Source organism: Cheilinus undulatus, linkage group 10, assembly GCF_018320785.1.
Source record: "Cheilinus undulatus linkage group 10, ASM1832078v1, whole genome shotgun sequence".
NCBI classification, from domain to species: Eukaryota; Metazoa; Chordata; class Actinopteri; order Labriformes; family Labridae; genus Cheilinus; species Cheilinus undulatus.
Genome location: NC_054874.1, coordinates 13,667,713 through 13,683,627, shown reverse-complemented (window position 1 = coordinate 13,683,627; position 15,915 = coordinate 13,667,713). Strand labels below are relative to the sequence as shown.

Here is a 15,915-nt window from a genome sequence, read left to right as displayed (position 1 = left end):
GTAGACTAAACATGAAATGATATGTTCACATAACATTGTATATTTTTAAAAGTACTTCCTGTTCACACCTGTACTGATACAAAAAAAAAATCGCTTATAGATTTAAGGCACTGGCAGTATTGACTGTACAAGGCAGTCATTTTTAATGGCTTATTTTTGTTAGTTGGAAAACTTAACACAAGTCAACTGAAATATTTATTTTTCTTCCTATTTATTCTAAAGGGATGGGGCACATTAATGAACATTATGCCGGCTTTGGCCCAAAACCTCCTATCTTCATTTTTCATATATATATATATTTTTTTTAATCAGTGCATTTGGTTACTTTTTCCATTCATCAGTGTATTTTACAAATTTTAAGCCAATAAAAAGTCTCAAAAAAAATATGTTGATTATGGCCATTAAGTGTTAAGTTGTTTGCAAAATACTGCGTTCTTTTCCCCTTCCCTGAAAAGCGGTGATTTTGGAGATATGAGGTTCTTGCCCGACACCAATTGTAAGTATAAAAGACAACTGTAAACATGCCATACAGGTAAGACATAGAGACAGGACAGCAATACTTACAGTGTGCAAACACCCAATAACAAGATTAATGTAAACTTCTGAAAAAGTGCACAGTATAAAGTGCATGTTCTTCCATGTGTGTGTTGCAGACACAGGGCAAGTGAGAAGAAATCTTTCCACTTTTTGCGAAGTTAAGTGTCAAAAATGAGAGGCATGAGATTTCTGGCTTCACCAGACCAGGACTGAATTTTTCTATTTAATGATCTTTTCATTAAATGTCAAGTGGTGTAAGGAAAAATAAATTTTCTTGGTTATAAATGCTCAAATTTGATTGTTTTTGGTGTAATTAATGCCACTCTTTTATCAATATACAGTGTTTTGATATTTATCACATTTTTGATGCTGCACAGGTGTGCTGAGCTTCTTCTACAGAGTTTAACTATTAAAAAGCAAGTTTATATGTTTTGTCAGGGAAGACTTGTTAAAATAAAGGTGGGCTGCAAGATTCATTCATCCATAGTAGGTCAGGAAAATTAGAGAAAGTTCTGGGGTCCTCCTCCAGGATATTTAGAACACTGAATTCCCTGAATTATGGAGAATATTTATGCAACAATTTGTTGAGGAAGATGATTAAAATCATACAAGGTTGGCTAGAAAACAAAGAATGGATAATAACATGACTTTTTATGGCCTTAAATTTCAAATGTGCAATTTAAGACTATTTAAGACTTTTCAACGATCTGTAGGCATGTGAAAAAGAAGCTTAAAGTAATCATAGATTATAGTAGTTCCCTGAATATGTGTCAAAAGACATGATAGAGTTGACACAGACATAACCATTTAACAATGAAAAAACAAATGAATGAACAATCTAGTGCAGTGTTTACTGCAAGAGCCTTTCAATTAGGAGTTCTCTGGTTCTTTACCAGGTTTGGTCAGGAAGGAAGCTGGACCAGGACAGCTTTTTTGAATAAATATAGAGGTTATTATTTTAAGTTCAGTCAATTTTTAATTTCAAGGCAGCCTGAAAACTAACCTCTTTAAGTAAAAACTGGATTTTCTTCACAATGTAAAGAATCTCTATTAGCTTTAACTAGAGGTTTTTGCAACATGTTTATAGAGAATCCAGAACTAGTAAGCATTTCCTAGCCAATACATTTGCAACAGTTTCCCTGAGGATAGCTGGTAGCTAGCCTTAGTTTCATCTGACTGCATGAAAATGATGTAAGACTGTGTAAAATGTACACACACTGAGTGGGAAAGAAGTGCTTGTTTCTATTAAATAATTTTTCCTGTTTACTGTGATAGATTATGAAATTTGCAATGAGTTTATTGCAAACCCTAAATGATTATTGTGAGGACTCAAAAGACAGGCAACTGTAGGATTCTAAAAGCTTTTATTCATATCAAAAACACATCATACATAGATTAACCATACATTAAAAATCCATTTTGTACAACCAACACCATGATGTAAATGTATAACATTAAAATCCACATTGACATATTTACATAGAACCACTTGTGCATCAGAATGTAAGTGTAACAAATGGATGACTTTTAGCAGACATTTTGCTTTAATTCTTTCAGGACATTGTCTTCACACCTGATGCAGTGTAATTTAACTACTCTTCTAAATGTGCTGTCTGAGCGCTGGAAAGTTGATACCATCAAAGAATCACAGATAGCCGTGTGGAATGACCTGATGTCAGCAGATCAGACCCTGGATCTGTTAATAATGAGTCAGATCTGATAGAGACGAGCTTTACTTAGAATAAAAGCTGACTGAGGATCTGATAGCGTGCCTGACTGCAGTTTCAGGGAGGGACACTTGTAGTCTATAGCTGCTGACTCAGCTGTTCCTGTGGGAATCAAAGCCTTTTTACTCAGCTGTCACACGCTATAGTGACCTCAACTGTCCCAGTCAGCGCAAACAAACTGTGTGTGTGTTTGTGTGTGTCTTCAGGACAAAGCTTCTTTAAAACAAAAGTGACACAACCGGTAGAAAGTCTTCAAACCCTTCCCCTTAATGTCTTACTAAACCTCTGTGCCCTCACGGTGGTAGATGATTCCTGTTGAGCCCAGAGGGGGGTAGAAATGCCCGCTGGAGGTGGAGTACTGACTGAGGATGGGGCTGGAGTAACCAAGAGAAGAATGGGTGGGAGAGGAGGAGAGCACAGGTGGAGCTGGCACTTGTGGCACCCACTCTGGGCCGCCTGAGTTGGGGGAGTAGCTGCTGAAGCTTCCAGGCTGCGGGGGTCGATGAGGCCCATCTAAAGGGAGATTGATCTGCAGGGGTCGGCTTAAACCATCACCCCCAACATCATTAGCTGCCCCGGCTGTCACTCCAGACATTTCCGATAAGAAGCTGCTGAGACACGGTGCAGGACCTGATGATGAAGGGGAGGGGATCCTGTCCGCTGTGGGGGAGATGTTAAGGGAGGAAGGGTTGCCTGAGTGTTTGGGGCTGCCCCTCTCGCTGTCACCTGACTCTACAGCCCCTGGACCGCCATCACCACCAGAGAGGGAATCAGACTTCCTCTTTCTTTTGCGGCGGAAGTTTCCATTGTCAAACATCTTTTCACAGTTTGGGTCAAGTGTCCAGTAGTTGCCTTTGCCTGTAAATCAAAAATAAAGAATTAGGGAAACTAGAACTGACTAGAAAAGATGAAAAATATAGCTTTAAAACATTACAACAAATAAAGAAAAAAAATAAGCACATTCTAGTGGCAAACACTTAGACTGAAAGTGTGATTGAAATTAATTGAATGGATGAATAAACAAACTTAGCCTTACCTGGATCATCCTCATCTCTTGGTACTTTCTTGAAGCAGTCATTGAGTGAAAGGTTGTGTCTGATGGAGTTCTGCCATCCTGCTTTACTCTTGTTATAGAAAGGGAAATTGTCAGCGACGTATTGGTAAATCTGACTCAAGGTCAGTCTCTTGTCCGGCGCTCCGTGGATAGCCATGGCGATGAGAGCGGAGTAGGAGTACGGTGGCCTGACCAGCTTCATAAGGTCTTCCTGTGAGGGCAGAGAGAACCAGCTCAGCTCCCCTCCAGGACCTCCACCCCCAGCAGGACCCAGATATGGCCTCTGCATGCCGTAATGCTGGGGGACAAAAGGAGGGCCGGGGTTGCCAGGCGGGCCGGTGGAGGCCAGGTACGGCGGTGTGTTGAGACCAGAGCCATTGAACCAGAGATAAGGGTTCGGAGAGGAGGTGGTGTAGTCGCTCAGGTCATAGGAGGTTGGCGTGGTGCGCTGAGGACTCGGCAGGGAGGGAGGAGGGTAGTAGCAGTCACTGTACATGCTAAGCTCGGGGGGCTCCTGGCCCAGACTGGGGAACTGCGGGCCACAGCGAGGAGGAGACTGGCCTTGGGCGTCAAAAGAAGACATTGTCAAAGTTTCCCTTCACCTGTGATTGTCTCCTCTTGTCCTCCCTTTCTTTGCCAAACTCTTTTGTTCTCCAAGGCGATTTTGTCAGCCAAGAAAAGCCCTCTTCTTGTTCAGACCTCTCCAGGTATTTGAATGTGAGCAGCTGATCCAAATGATGGTCTCTCTGCTTCCAAGTACTGCTCTCCACCCCTTTCTTGTCCGTTTGCCCTTGCTGTATGTCAAGATGTCACCTGTCATACCTGCTTTATCTGTTTCCCTGGAAACTCCCCCTTGCTTGTGTGATTGGTTGTTGTCTCAGGTGAGTATTCTGCTCGTGCTCTTTCAGTGTTTTTCCTGCTGTCAGCTAATTCAGTTCCTCCAGGGGGTTTAGTTCACCCTCAATTAAATAATTTTCCAGTCAAGCTGTGTCTTCAACATTAATGGAGGCAGGCATTTGTATTTTTGGATGATAATAAAGCAAGTTAAAGCAAACTAATATAATGTTGCTTTCCCCTTCAGAATACACTTTTTATTACTTCTGCATACCATGATGGTTTGCTGACAATGTGAAAACGAATATGTTTCTTTGGCAATAACAAGAAAGAAAAACTTATAATCATTGTGGCTGATGTTTTCTGTCCATAGTATTTTGGATATTGTAATAAAAATATGACATTTAAATAAGCCTTCATCATTGTAATATTTTCAATAAAGCCTGGGTACTTTTAGCCATTTATACAAAGGTTCATATTTTAAATTAGACAATTAAAACACAGCTTTTTAACATAAAAAGGAAAAAAGCAGTACATTTACAAATCAAATGTTCACACTGTAAAACAACAAAGGGGTGTTTAATTAAAATCCTACCTGTATCTTCCTCTCCTCTTTGTACTTCTCAAAGCAGTCAAAGCTGAAGGCAGCGTCTGCTGGAGTCCTGCCTGGCTGCTTTACTCCTGTTGTAGAGACAGAAGTTGTCAGTGGGGTTAGTACTTTTCAGTCTTCTTTGTGGTGCTCCTGAGATAGCCAGGTTGAGCAAAACAACACCAATATTGCAATATCCTCTTTATACAACAGTGTAAGCAGGCTACGGCACAACTTGGCTGTGGATTGCCATAAAAACTACAGGCTGTGTAACTTTTATGAGTTTTAGAATATATTCAGTGGCGGACAGTAACAAAGTACATTTACATCAGTACTATGCTTAAGTATATTTTGTACTTTGAGCATTTTTGGGGAGGAACTTTTTACACATACAGTAATCATCTACATTTCATATGTAAATGCAGTAGGGGAGACCAGGGTGTGTCTTGTGAATTGTTTATCACATTAGGCTGTGTTTCATCATTTTCATTAGGGGTGCACGGATCGATCGGCCAAAATCGGTATTGGCGCCGATTTCCTTAATTTTAGGAGATCGGTGATCGGCCGATTCTTGTAAATAAGATCGGTGGATAAGATCGGCTTCATATGCCTCTATCTAGTAAAATGTGAAAAATGAAAGACTAAAGTAACTGATATAATTTAGAAGTTTGGATAGTAATGCTTTAAACTTTTCATTTATATTTGAGAGAACTACCTCATGTGCAGTTAAAACAACAAGTTTATATTGTTTCACGGGTATTGTTCAAGGTTATTCAATAAAATAAGATTGGAACATTGAAGGTGTATGCTGTCAGTTATAAAAAAAAATCGGTATCGGCCAAAATCGGAATCGGCAGGTCAGGCTTTTTAAAGATCGGTGATCGGCCAGAAAATTGCAATTGGTGCACCCCTAATTTTCATATCAAATATTTGGCCTAATGTCATGCATATTTCTATCTATAATTTTGCAGATAAAACATAAAACACTAAGGTGATAGGACAGATGAAGCTAGTTGTGATTAGTCTCTTAGCTAGAAAAAGTTACATTTTTTCATGTATTTATTTTTCTACTCAAACCCCACTCTTAACTAAAGGAACAATTAACCTCAATCATTGTGACAGTTGCCACACTAGGACAAAGGCTCTTTGATGGGCAGTATCTTGCAGTTACAATAATTTACATAAATGAAAGGGAAAGTCATTTCACCACAAGACCTTAAGCCTCAATCTAATTTAGGCACAATAACTGCCAGGTGTATTAATTTTGTGCCCTAGTGTAGAAAGTAAATCAACTTACCCTGGCCTCCTCTTTTATCTGTACTACAATGTTCCCAAAGCGTGGTCAGGAGCCCCAGAGGACCTGCAGGTGGGCCGCAAGAGGTCAGTCACAACTATAAATGCTAGAAATGTTTTCAAAAATTAAACCACATTTTAAATGTTCATAAAATACAAGTCTGAGAAATGACAAAAGGCTGTCTGAAGTTTTAACTCATGCCACCTTTTTTTTTTATAATTATTTTCTCTGAACCGCTGTCATGATTTAAATGGTATTGGATTAGTTGGTGACACTGTTTAAAATTCTTCTATGCCACTAACTGTATTTTGTTGTCCTCAAACATATTCCAAGTATGTGCATCTCTCTAACAGCCAAGCATTTGCAGTTAATTCTGTTTGTTAAATAGAAATATGAAGGAAAATACTTTTGAATCTCATGTTTTGGTTAACGAGGGTTTTTGTGGGTAGCAGAAGATTTCTAGGTCTCAAACTGGGCTGCAGCATACTTAAGGTTTGGAAAGGCTGCACAAAGTATTTAGATGAATGTTCTCGTTTCTCACTATTTCTGTTCTGAAGACAGAGAGGCATTTGGCTGTAGACCTCAAGTAGACCTCTACACTGGGGCGTTCGGGGTTTATTTGTCAAAGTGGAATGTCATATTTTAAGGTAATCATGTATAACCCCCCCCCCCCCCAGTGTGCAAACAAGCATGCCCACTTCACCACTTTAACTAAAGTAATAGTTTGACTCAGCAATTTGCACTTGTAATGGCGTAAATTCGACCAGGTGATGACGTGTTGTACTTTGTCAACCACTTGTAACATTTTGATATTTTAGCCATATTGAACTTTTGGATAGAGGAGGAGTATTTTTTCCGTTTAACATAGCTTTATTAGTACCTCAGATCTATTATTAAAATATGAAATAATCTAGCCAATATTTTATAATTGTATTAATATTATTGTAATCACAGTATAGAGGTGTGATGTGTTAAACTCACCTGAAATTCGCTGAACGTTGCATCGTCCATTGTTGTACTGAGTCTGCGCGTAACGTCGCCTTTAACTGTCAAGCTAGCCAGCGCGAGACTTTAAAACTGATACACAAAAGGGAGTCTTTCTGTCGTAAGTTTCGAACATTTTAAATAAGATGTTGCCTTTAACTATTGTCAGTTTTTGACAATAAACACAAAATACTTGTAGAAGGCGCTTAAAGCCGTTTAAATACTGCAGTTATTTCAATTTCTACCACTAACTCCGTGACGCTATCAAGCTATTTGTTTCGAACGACACCTAGCTTACTGACGTTACTAGCAACGGACAACATACGTAACCTCAACATCTACGCCACTTACGAAAATTAGTCTATCTAGTATATTTACCGCCTACTAATATAGTGGATATTCTGGGTTTTGATTTAGATGGCTGAGTCATCTCCGCTCCGCAGTCTCCTACGGGACGACAGATTGGAGCTCAACAAGAATTTGGAGAGACTGATAGAAAACGTTGAGAATATGTCAGGTATGTGACGTTGTTTATTTCTGAGCATAACAATTGTGTTCGATATTTTTTACATTTAATATTGAAGTAACTGGAGACTCAGGCGTGCAGCTGCAGTAATAAATTTCACTTTAATCCATATTATTGTGTGCACCTGTAGTTCAGCTGACTTGGATGGCTTATGACATGGTGACACTGCGGACCATACCAGAGCTGGTGTCTTCAATGCAGCAGCTGGAAGAAGCCTATAATAGATGCAGAGCCGCTGTGTGGGGAGACCAGGAGCCAGAGCAAGATCCTGCTCAGACTGCTTAAATATTTCCTCATCAGACTTATTTAATCTACCAGAGTTCTCAGTTCATAAGAGTATTACACTGAAAGGGAGAGGCTTGTTGATACAGTTTATGATGGATACTGCAGTTTTGCTCACTCATGTTCAAGGTACTTTTCACACTATTACAATGGTATTTTATGCAGACGCTAGGTTTTGGACCTCCTTGAGCTGCCTTTACATTAACAAGTATGTTTCTTTCAACTAAGATTGTAAGCTTGTTGATGGTTTGTTTACACAGGCTTGCCGTTTTCTTAGCAGTTTGTAATGTGCCAGACCTGATTTATTGAATAAACTTTGAAGTTACACATGAAAACATTGTGTTGTGTAGTTTTATTTATAGACACGTGCTGACACCTTTTACTTATTGATCATTTTATCACATATTTTCTATTTCAACTATTAAACCAGTATAGAAAGTTGCATTTCGAGTTTGCTAGATTTTAACTGTTGAGTATAATCATGGTTAATGCAGCATGCTTTGTTGTTATGTTCATGATCTTAGATGGAGAACACAGAAAACTACACGGTGCAAGATGCCTCATCTGCCTGCATTGATCTCGATAGCATGCTGAGAGAGCTGGGCTCCCTGTCAAGCTGCATGGATCAACTTTTACGTATGTATGACTGTTTATCCACATCAACTGCCTTTAGAATCCCTATAATGTGTCAGGAAGCATCAACTTTGCCAGCAAATGACCTTGATGATCGATTTGCAAATATGCAAAGCGCATGATGTAACTGTTACGCTAGATCTGAAATAGGATAGGCTTAAGTAGAATTTTTTTCTCACCAACTGTTGTGCACCTTAGCCTTGCTTGTAGATGTCAGTGGAGAAGAGTAACATGATGCTACATGATGTCTGTCAGATCACACTTTGCTGATGGGTAGATAGGAGTAACTGAAGGATTTCACACACAGATGTCCATCAGGTGATTTGATTTGAAGCATGATGTTTCAACTTCTTTTTTGCCAAGGGGGACAGTTGTGGGTAAAGAAGCAGTCAAATCCGCTTGTTGTGCTGTCTTACCTAATCAGAGCTATCTGCTTACTTCAATAGTTCAAAGCCTGAAAGCAATCAAGCGTTGTCTATAATGTGGTTATCATTATGAGACATAATGTTTTATGGTACTTTGACATTTGATATAGTGTTACTGCTTTATTGTATAGTGTTTTAGTGTACACATGCACCGCAGTGCTGCAGGGATGATGTGTTTTCGTAGGCCAACCCAGAAGATTTGAATTGATTTTTGGATAAAAACTGTTGTGGAAAAAATGAGTTAATGACACTTGCACATTGTTCATCAAGATAATCTTCACAAATTAACACTACTTTAACTGTCCTTTCTTGTATTTTTTGTGCTTATATGCCTTTATTCAGATAGGACAGTGGATAGAGTCAGAAACCAGGGAGACAGAATGTGAGGAATGACGTACTGTAAGGAGCCACTGGCCTGATTCGCACCCAGGCCGTCCACTTTGAGGGCAGCAGCTTATTTCTATAGGATGCACGGACATGATTGCTAGGCTACTGACTTCATGTTTTCACAACTTCATAATTGTGTTTCTAGAAGATTAATTTACACTTTCCCCGTAGTGTATAATGTCCCTGAAAAACTCTTTAGTCCTACTTAGCCACTTAATAGCAACTTTATTTTGCAAGACATAAAAATGCTTTAAAATTCAGAAGTTAGGCACTTGCTGGTGTTTTACATCCTAACAAATGAATTAAACAAGTAGCACTAAAGTTATGCAATAAATCAGTGATATTTAACGTGTGGTTCTTTTACGTCTAAATTTGAGACATTATTCACCCAGAAAACCTTAACAAAGGCAAACTTTGACCTCAAGTCACATTAGCCAGTTTGTTTCCTACACTTACACAGTTGACTTTAATTGTCACCCTTATTTTTTGTCTGCATATTTCCATTGCCCTGATTTGCAATTTTTTTTGCCCTTTTTTTCAATTTTGTGCCACTTTCAATGAATTTTGACCGCTTTAAGCCCTCTTTGCCACTTATTTTTGCAACTTCTTTTTTCAACTTTTATCCCGTTTTTGCCATTTTTCACCAGGTCTTCCCTCTTTTATCCTGCATATTGCTATTTTTTCCCCCTTTCTTGCATTTTTTTTTTTGCCCATTTAAGATGCCTTTTGCCATTGAATGACACTTTATCCCCTTTTTTGCCACTCTTTGCTGCTTTTTGCCCATTGATTCCCACCTTTTTGCTGCTGGTTTTAGTCACTTTTTACTCATTTTTTACCACGTTTTGACACTTTTTTGCCCCTTTTTGGACAGTTTTGCCACCTTTTACTAATTTTTTTGTCACTTTTCACCCATTTTTGACACTTTTCTCTCAGTTTTTGCCTCTTTCCTCACAGATTTTGCCCTTTCATGCATACGTTTTACCCATTATTGCCATTTTTCTCCCAGTCTTTGACAATTTTTGTCATCTTTAACAAACTCTTTGTGCCACTTAAACCCATTTTTGCCACTTTTCACCACTATGGCTCTTGCAAAGGTGTTTTTCAACATTTTGGCTCTTTGGGTGAGCAGGGTTGAGTAACACTGCAATAAATAATGACTTAAAAAAACACACCTGACAGATTTCAAACTGATTTTAAGGAGTTATTGCAGAAAAACTACTACAAATAAAGATAATTTCAGATTTTATGTGCTGTCATATAGGTTTTATCTTCTGTCTCACCCTTGTCTTCTAATTGTTTAATTATCTGAGCTGTGAGTCGCCCCTCTGTTTTCATTTTGCATTGATTTGGTAAGCAATAACACCCACATAGACTCACATACTCAAAATCAATTTAAGTAGTCTGCATGCTGACTCTTTCTGAGCAATTTAATCTAAGTCTGCACAGTTCAATAAACATGAAGAGCTTTTCATGGTATAACTGCTCAACCCACTGGACATGATGGCAGGTGCATATGAGTAATGAAACAGAGTGATTAGAAACCAAAAACAAGCAGGAATATGATCCTTGACTTTACAAGCACAACCACGACTCTCCTCACATAATCTCATATACTTTTGTTACAACAAATGAAGCTGTTTATTTGCAGTTAGATCAGTGTTTTAATACAGAGCTGCTGTGGGGAGTCTAACCAGCCTCAAAATAATAAGATAAACAGAATAGATGTGTTTTTTCCTCTGGACGAGGGTAGGTTTTTTAATCCTCCAGCCATAGTGGCAGGGAGATGAAGAAGTTAATTTCCAACCCTGGTTTATATTAATAAGTTAATTATTCAGCTAATTTCTTTATATAGCCAATCATACTTTGCATAGAGCCTTGTACCTGCACTGCAAAGCAATTTCTGTCATTTTGGACCTACAGTATTTTTAAAGGAAGTTGTTTGTTTTTTGCTGCAGTGCAAACCCAGATGAAGCTCTGTGATCTGATTGTTAATGTTGGACACCCTGATAAGCTGGCGATTTTGAAGGTCCAAGAGGAGGAACTGAAGCAGCAGCCGCCTCCAGCTTGGGCTGAAAGTGAAGCACAAAGAACAAAGGTAATGTTGTGTGTCTGCAACAACACAGTTTAATATTACACACAAAATGATTTGTTCTCTATACAACAATTCTCTCTGCTACTCTAATTACAGAAAATTCAGTTACATAAGGACCTTTGCAATAGTGAAAACTGTGACATATGTTCCTTTAAAGTCTTCATAATAAGCCATAGGTATGTATGCACACATATGAGTAGAGTGAATCACCCACATTAAGCTTGATGCTGGTACTGGTCAGAATCCCGCAGGGTGCAGCAGACAGCACTGACTCTGAGCTTCAGAGCACGGGTCTGCAGCATCAATGAGTAGCAGCGGGGTGTGTGCGTGATGGGTAATCATTTCCTTCACCCCGGGGAAACTCTAAAGCACAGCAGCAGACAGAAAGATGACAAGGACCTAATGACGCAGTGCAGCACAAGTCTGCATCTGATGCCCCCAGAGGCGATGCAAGATGTGAACTTTTCTGTTTACTTGAACTGAACACAGGCGTGATTTTTTTCTCATTCTAACATCTTAGATAATGGTATCATCATTTTCACTTTACCTTGTTGTTGAGACCATTGCCCAAGAAGTAGGAGTTGCCTTGGTTACGGATCTTAATGTTGAAAACTTTGTCTTGGTTCAGCAGCATCAGGGTGTAAGGATGTTCGTCAGAGCCTTTTGAGCTGTCCCTTATAATAAATGCTCCATCCTAAAGATAAAAAGGACAAATCCATACATAAACTCACTCAGTTTAACATGAAATAATTAACAATCCTGGGGAGATTTTAGTTTCATGTTTGTATATATGTGTGTATATGTGTGTATGTCTGCTCAGGTTCAGGAGGATAAGATGGTGAAACTGTGAGAGTCAGCGCCTGACCTTGTTCACCTCTCTGAGAGCATCTTCAGCTTGATGTCTGGTCATCTGTCCTCCATACCAGCTGGATTCCAAATCCTGGATGCACTAGATAAACAAGTACAGTAAGGACTAAAGCCCTCTTCACACAGGAGTAGTATTACCTGTGAACCTCTGATCATCTGCAAGAACTGATGAGGAAGTCTGTTTAAATTTACCTCCTTTCAGTTTTATCCACAGACATGCACAAACACCTCTCCTCTCTCAACATGCACAGTGCTTATCCAGCTGCTCCTCTTTACTTGTGGCCTGTGTGTCTGAGCTTTATTCAATACTTACTGGTCTGGGTTTTACTAGTTTTCCCAAGTAACAATACCATTGTTTCGAAATGTGACCCTGAATATTCGGTTACCACATCAGGTGATACGTGTGTGTGGATGAGGGCTGTAGATGATCCATAAGGGCCTGTGTCCACAGCTGCTGTATTTTGCTCTGGCAGTACTCATTTTCAAAACAAAACCAATGCATTCCAATGTTTTTAGCTCTCAGCGACATGAGCACTAAAACGTCTTTGGTGTCAGAGTTTTTTGTTGCAGTTTTTCTCCCTTTCTAACCTGTGAAACCAAGAAGGGGTTGAACTTCCTGAATAAACAGGAAATACTGATCTGACTTGTCTTTTCGAGGGTGTTATTTCCAGATCTACAGCTGCTGCAAATGCAAGGACATGTTATCCATACCTTTTTTCAGTTTCCTAGTTATGCTCTTGAATAACGGGAAACATTAAACACAGAATTATTTATTATGTTGTGTAAGTGAAAGTCAACTTTTATAACCAAGAAACTATAAATGCTCTGAAATGGAGGTTATGGGCTCTGCTCAGGCCCTAAATAACACAGTGCAGAGTAACATTGGCAGCATCAGCTGCAAAACAATGATTGAATGGATTGCTTAAGAAAGTTCATATTTGACATCTGACCTACCTTAATATTTTAGTGGGAGGGATGTAACAGTGGACATCTTTCTCTTAGGTGTGAGTGTGAGGTGCACTTTTGTGCTACTGTGTTATGTGTTTCACAGTGATTTTTTAAATGTGACCCAGTTAGGGACTGAAAACGTAGATTTGCTTTTAGCTAACAATGGTACAGTGCATCAGATGGCAACATTCATGTATCAGGTGTCAGATGCTACCTCAACACGTAAGCTTAGAGGAGAGTGTGGGAGATTGTTGGCTAGTTTGCCAATGGCAGCAAGGGTTTAAAAGAGATAAAAAAAAAAAAAAGATAAATGTAAAATGTTGTCAGCAAATACACTTGGGCACAGCTATCTTCTAATGGAAAGACTAGTCATTAGTATATGTATGTAAAAGCAAGGTCACTTTGAAGATTTTAGTTCACTCCATTGCTTTTTTGTGAAGAATTTCAAAAGAAAGAGTATTTCAGTCACTCAATTTAAGTCAACTCCACACTTCAATTAAAAAGTACAAAAGCGGCAAATCAAACACTGATATGGAGTTAATACACATATCATCAGAGGTCACCAGGTTATACTAATCCCATGTGAATAGTTTTTTCAAGTAAACAAACTCTTGCTTCGGTTTATCTACTGCACAGACAGAAAGGTGCTTCATCTCTGTTCTTCTTAACAACACTGCCATCTGCTGTTGATGTTCTGAATGTACTCACAGTTCCAAGTATATGTTTGATTGTCAGGCTTAATTGTGATTCCTTTTATTTTCTCACCGTTCTTGGTTCAGGCACTGGACTGTTAACTTTAGCAGGCTGTGTTGGCAATGGAGGGATAGGCGGGATGGGTTTACATGTTCTGGGAAGGAGACATGAAAGGACAAATCATTAAAAACTTTACCAAATGCGTTACACAGAGTCATGGTCTTGCTAGTCTTTGAAACTGTTTAGGTTTACTTACTTGTTAGGTACATCTGAGGATTTAGGGGGTCTTTGTTTAGAAGCCTTAGTAAGCCTCAGTGAAGCCTTGGTAGTGCTGCCCTCTTGTGGACAAGGAATGGAAATGTGTTGAAATTAAACTGATGAAACCACTTTAAACAAAGTAAGTAGCAGGACTAAACAACATATTGAGATGTTAAGATGTATTGATTTATTTTCAACTGAAATATAAGGTTAGACAGTATTTGAATATTGATCCATCTATTTGAAATGCTTAGTCTAAATGCGAATTTATATGATTAATTTTTTGTTTTTTTGTTTAGGAGCTTTGGTGTTTTTAGTAAAAAACAACCAATATTGAAAGATGTTTGATAGCATGGCAACAAAAATAGAAGACCTATGATATTGTTTTTAATAATTACAATTGCAGGCAAGCACCTGCACACAACCTAAAGTTTAAACACGTTGGAGACATTTGTTTTAATGATCATCTGTATGAGAAAGTACAGAAACCTAATAATTGGTCAAATTATGAGAATAAGGGGAGAGAGCACTTTCTACTTTGCATAAATCTGTGAGGGAAACCCTCACTTCTTCCCAATCCCACCCATTCTTAAAAATGTTGCCAAGATGTTTTAGCAATTTAGCAAACGATCTCTCTCTTTTGGTTAAAAATGGCTAACGATCATTATTTTTTGTACTTTGTCATATCACTAAATATTGCTTTATCATCCCACTGATCATTAAAACAACAGAGATTTTTTTCATCATTTTTAAGTAGGCATGCACAATATTAGATTTTTGCCGATACTTGATATGCCGATATTTACAGATTCTTTTTAGCCAATACCGATATTGATACTGATATTTAGATATGTTTTACATTACTAAAAATGCAGTCCTTTGAACCCAATTTAAGGTTTGAGGATGAACAAAGAAACAAACTTTTTTACTTAAAACACACTTTAAAGGTTAAAGAATGAGGATGAATAAAGAAAAAGCTCTCAACTGACAAGGAGGTCTGTTGGGTCAGGCTAAAACTCCACTCATTTATTAGTATATATGGCCAAGTTTTACAGTCAATACATGCTGACATCCAAGGCCAAAATATCAGATGTAAATATCCAGAAATTATGATATCTGCAGATACTGATATCAGGCCAATAATATTGCGGATCCCTATTGTTAGGCACATGGTATTTAAGAGTTTACCATTTTTGACAATTTCAAAATATGGATTTATATTGCCAAAGTTTTTCTTTAGTGACTGTGTGCAGGAGGTTGTTTACATCCCCAGTACTGAGTGTCAAGGACTTAAATGTTGTAGCTGTTTTTCCTAGAATCATATTAAGTTTATAATTCTGGTCTTGCAAAAGCCATTTATTATTTCTTTACAGGAAAAATAGCATTGAGATGTATATTGCGTAATCTCAATCAGTTTATAAAAGTATGAAATAAGACTTTTAGTCCATATTGTTTATCCCTACTTCAGTACATACTTGGTTTTTCATTGTCTTTCTTGAATGGATCAGACTTTCCAGGCTTCTTGCTCCGGTCAATATGCATACTGGGATGTGCTGCTGCTGCCACCAAAGGGAAAGCATGCATTATACAAGGTATACAAACCATCACTATCATCATCAATGAGTCAGGTGTTTGTAAGGTAGTTAAAGTCAACCTGGTGCTTTTGGTGGTCTCTGAGGAACATTATTTCCTGCTGGTAGAGGAGGAGGAGGGGATTTTAAGGTCCTTGCAGCAGACAGCATGTCATTAACAGGGTCTGTTCATAAACACATACATTTATAAGCT

General features: G+C 38.5%; 2 protein-coding genes and 1 long non-coding RNA gene across 3 annotated transcripts; 2 read left to right on the top strand and 1 right to left on the bottom strand.

Annotated features, from left to right (window-relative positions):
• Nucleotides 1–2,541: 2,541 nt before the first annotated feature.
• Nucleotides 2,542–3,901, bottom strand: foxi3b (forkhead box I3b). The gene is made up of 2 exons (XM_041798123.1): nucleotides 3,301–3,901; nucleotides 2,542–3,122 (listed from the first exon to the last, which is right to left on the bottom strand). The coding sequence occupies exons 1-2, from the start codon at nucleotides 3,899–3,901 to the stop codon at nucleotides 2,542–2,544; spliced, it is 1,182 nt and encodes a 393-aa protein (XP_041654057.1).
• Nucleotides 3,902–7,011: 3,110 nt separating this feature from the next.
• syce3 (synaptonemal complex central element protein 3) lies at nucleotides 7,012–8,162 on the top strand. The gene is made up of 3 exons (XM_041797914.1): nucleotides 7,012–7,140; nucleotides 7,437–7,536; nucleotides 7,676–8,162. The coding sequence occupies exons 2-3, from the start codon at nucleotides 7,437–7,439 to the stop codon at nucleotides 7,828–7,830; spliced, it is 255 nt and encodes an 84-aa protein (XP_041653848.1). The 5' UTR covers nucleotides 7,012–7,140; the 3' UTR covers nucleotides 7,831–8,162.
• Nucleotides 8,163–8,357: 195 nt separating this feature from the next.
• Nucleotides 8,358–12,608, top strand: LOC121516566. The gene is made up of 3 exons (XR_005992490.1): nucleotides 8,358–8,463; nucleotides 11,228–11,367; nucleotides 12,185–12,608. It is a non-coding gene; the product is annotated as an uncharacterized LOC121516566 (long non-coding RNA).
• Nucleotides 12,609–15,915: the final 3,307 nt, after the last annotated feature.

Coding starts and splice junctions, on each gene's coding strand:
- foxi3b (XM_041798123.1), bottom strand. CDS start 3,901: ATGTCTTCTTTTGACGCCCAAGGCCAGTCTCCTCCTCGCTGTGGCCCG. Junction 3,123..3,300: donor AAGAGATGAGGATGATCCAG/GTAAGGCTAAGT, acceptor TTTGATTTACAG/GCAAAGGCAACTACTGGACA.
- syce3 (XM_041797914.1), top strand. CDS start 7,437: ATGGCTGAGTCATCTCCGCTCCGCAGTCTCCTACGGGACGACAGATTG. Junction 7,537..7,675: donor AAACGTTGAGAATATGTCAG/GTATGTGACGTT, acceptor GTGCACCTGTAG/TTCAGCTGACTTGGATGGCT.